The sequence below is a fragment of the Leucopleurus acutus genome, assembly GCF_964270905.1.
Source record: "Leucopleurus acutus genome assembly, chromosome: 6".
Classification (NCBI taxonomy): domain Eukaryota; kingdom Metazoa; phylum Chordata; class Mammalia; order Artiodactyla; family Delphinidae; genus Leucopleurus; species Leucopleurus acutus.
Window position 1 is genome coordinate 3639342 of NC_139149.1, and position 2508 is coordinate 3641849.

At 41.3% G+C, this 2508-nt stretch overlaps 1 protein-coding gene across 1 annotated transcript; it reads left to right on the top strand.

Moving 5' to 3' along the window:
* Positions 1 to 466: 466 nt before the first annotated feature.
* On the top strand, positions 467 to 1588 carry LOC309963179 (heterogeneous nuclear ribonucleoprotein A1-like; the record flags this gene model as incomplete). The annotated part of the gene is given in 2 exon segments (XM_082841402.1): positions 467 to 1084; positions 1088 to 1588. Coding segments are annotated over 2 exon segments (1119 nt in total).
* Between the last annotated feature and the right edge of the window lie 920 nt (positions 1589 to 2508).

Sequence of the window (2508 nt, forward strand, 5' to 3'; positions counted from 1 at the left end):
TTCTACTAGACTAACCCCCTAAAAGGAAAGAAAGAACTGGGGCTTTTAAGACATGGCATCGAGGGACATGATGGATCCAGGTCAGGTAAGCAACTACCCTGGCATTGGGGGACAAAATATTTGATCACCTAATGCTTTCTATTGAAAGATTAATGACAAAAAGGGGGAAGATGATGAAATAAAATTTATATTTTAAGGCAGGACAAGAAAAAATTAAAACATAAAATTCTCCCTCTGTGTTTCTTTGGGCCTCCTTCCTCCTTCCCTAATGTGCAGTGTGTGTCTGCCTTACACATTAACTAGAGTTCCTCAAAGATGGGAGTGCCTGCTCAACTGTAAAGATCATTTTTTTTCTTTTTTTCTTCTGATGCTAGCAATGTTATTTCTTAAAGGAGTAGTGTTCTGCTTTCTGCCCGTGGACGCCACCAAGTAAGCATCATTAAAGTCTCCCCCCTCTACTGCTGTCATGTCTAAGTCAGAGTCTCCCAAAGAGTCCCAACAGCTGTGGAAGCTCTTCATCAGAGATTTGAGCTTTGGAACAACCAATGAGAGTCTGAGGAGCCATTTTGAGCAAAGCAGAATGCTCATAGACTGTGTGGTAATGAGGGATCCAAACACCAAGCACTCCAGAGGCTTTGGGTTTGTCACATATGCCATTGTGAAAGAGATAGACGCAGCCATGAATGCAAGGCCACACAAGGTGGATGGAAGATGTGTGGAACCAAAGAGGGCCGTCTCAAGAGAAGACTCTCAAAGACCTGGTGCACACTTAACAGTGAAAAAGATTTTTGCTTGTGGCATTAAAGAAGACACTGAAGAACATCACCTAAGAGATTATTTTGAACATTTGGGAAAATTTGAAGTGATTGAAATCATGACAGACCAAGGCAGTGGCAAAAAGAGAGGATTTGCTTTCGTAACTTTTGATGACCATGACTCTATAGACAACATTGTCATTCAGAAATACCACACAGTGAATGGCCATGACTGTGAAGTAAGGAAAGCCCTTTCAAAGCCAGAGATGGCTAGTGCTTCATCCAGCCAAAGAGGTCAAAGTAGTTCTGGGAACTTTGGTGGTGGTCACTGAGGTGATTTTGGTGGGAATGACAACTTTGGTTGTGAAGGAGACTTCGGTGGTCAAGGTGGCTTTGGTGGCAGCTGTGATGGTGGTGGATATGGTGGCAGTGGGGATGGCTATAATGGATTTGGTAATGATGGTGGTTATAGAGGAGGTGGCCCTGGTTACTGTGGAGGAAACAGAGGCTATGGAAGTTGTGGACAGGGTTATGGAAACCAGGGCAGTGGCTATGGAAGGAGCAGAAGTTATGATAGCTATAACAACGGAGGAGGCAGAGGCGGCTTTGGTGGTGATAATGGAAACAATTTTGGAGGTGGCAGAAGCTACAATGATTTTGGCAATTACAACAATCAATCTTCAAATTTTGGACCCATGAAAGGAGGAAACTTTGGAGGCAGAGGTTCTGGCCCCTATGGTGGTGGAGGCCAATACTTTGCCAAACCACAAAACCAAGGTGGCTATTGCAGTTCCAGCAGCAGCAGCAGCTATGGGAGTGGCAGAAGGTTTTAATTACTGTCAGGAAACAAAGCTTAGTAGGAGAGGAGAACCAGAGAAGTGACAGGAAGCCACAGGTTGCAGCAGATTTGTGAACTCAGCCAATCACAGTGGTGTCAGGGCCTAGCTGATACAAAGAAGACATGTTTTAGACAATATTCATGTGTATGGGTAAAAAAACCTCAAGGACTGTATTTGTGACTAATTGTATAACATGTTATTTTAGTTTCTGTTCTGTGGAAAGTGTAAAGCATTCCAACAAAGGGTTTTAGTGTAGGTTTTTTTTTTTGCATCCATGCTGTTGATTGCTAAATGTAATAGTCTGATCATGATGCTGAATAAATGTCTTTTTTTTAAACATGCTGTGTAAAGTTAGTCTACTCTGAAGCCATTTTTGTAAACTACTTCAAGAGTGTGAAGTTAGAATTCCTTCAGGGTGATGCCAGGTTCCATTCGAAGTTTATTTACAACTTACTTGGGTGGAGAAACCATTGTTTTCAAAAACCCTGGTGTAGTTGAACTGACAGTTACTGTGTTGTGACCTGGAGTTCACCGTTAAAATGGTCACCCAAGCAAAGTCATGGCGTTTTTAGGTTATTAATATGATTGTTGGGACTCCTATGCAATATATTGAAATTGAATTATGGTACCAGATAAACTTATAGATGGGAATGAAGTTTGTGTATCATCCATTATAATGTGTAATCAAAAAATGATTTAATACCCTCTTTAAAAAAAAAAGGATGGTGTCCTTTCCCAGCTCTGTAAAGGGTCATGATGACTTTCTGCTCACTTTGTATGTGTTTACCTGCACTATGTATCCTTGGTGACCTTTATGTAAAATATCAGTATGCCATTTTGATATATCATCCTTTGTCTCAAAAATGTGTATGACTATGCCTTCAACTTCTAACAGGCAGAGCTTTCTGAGGATC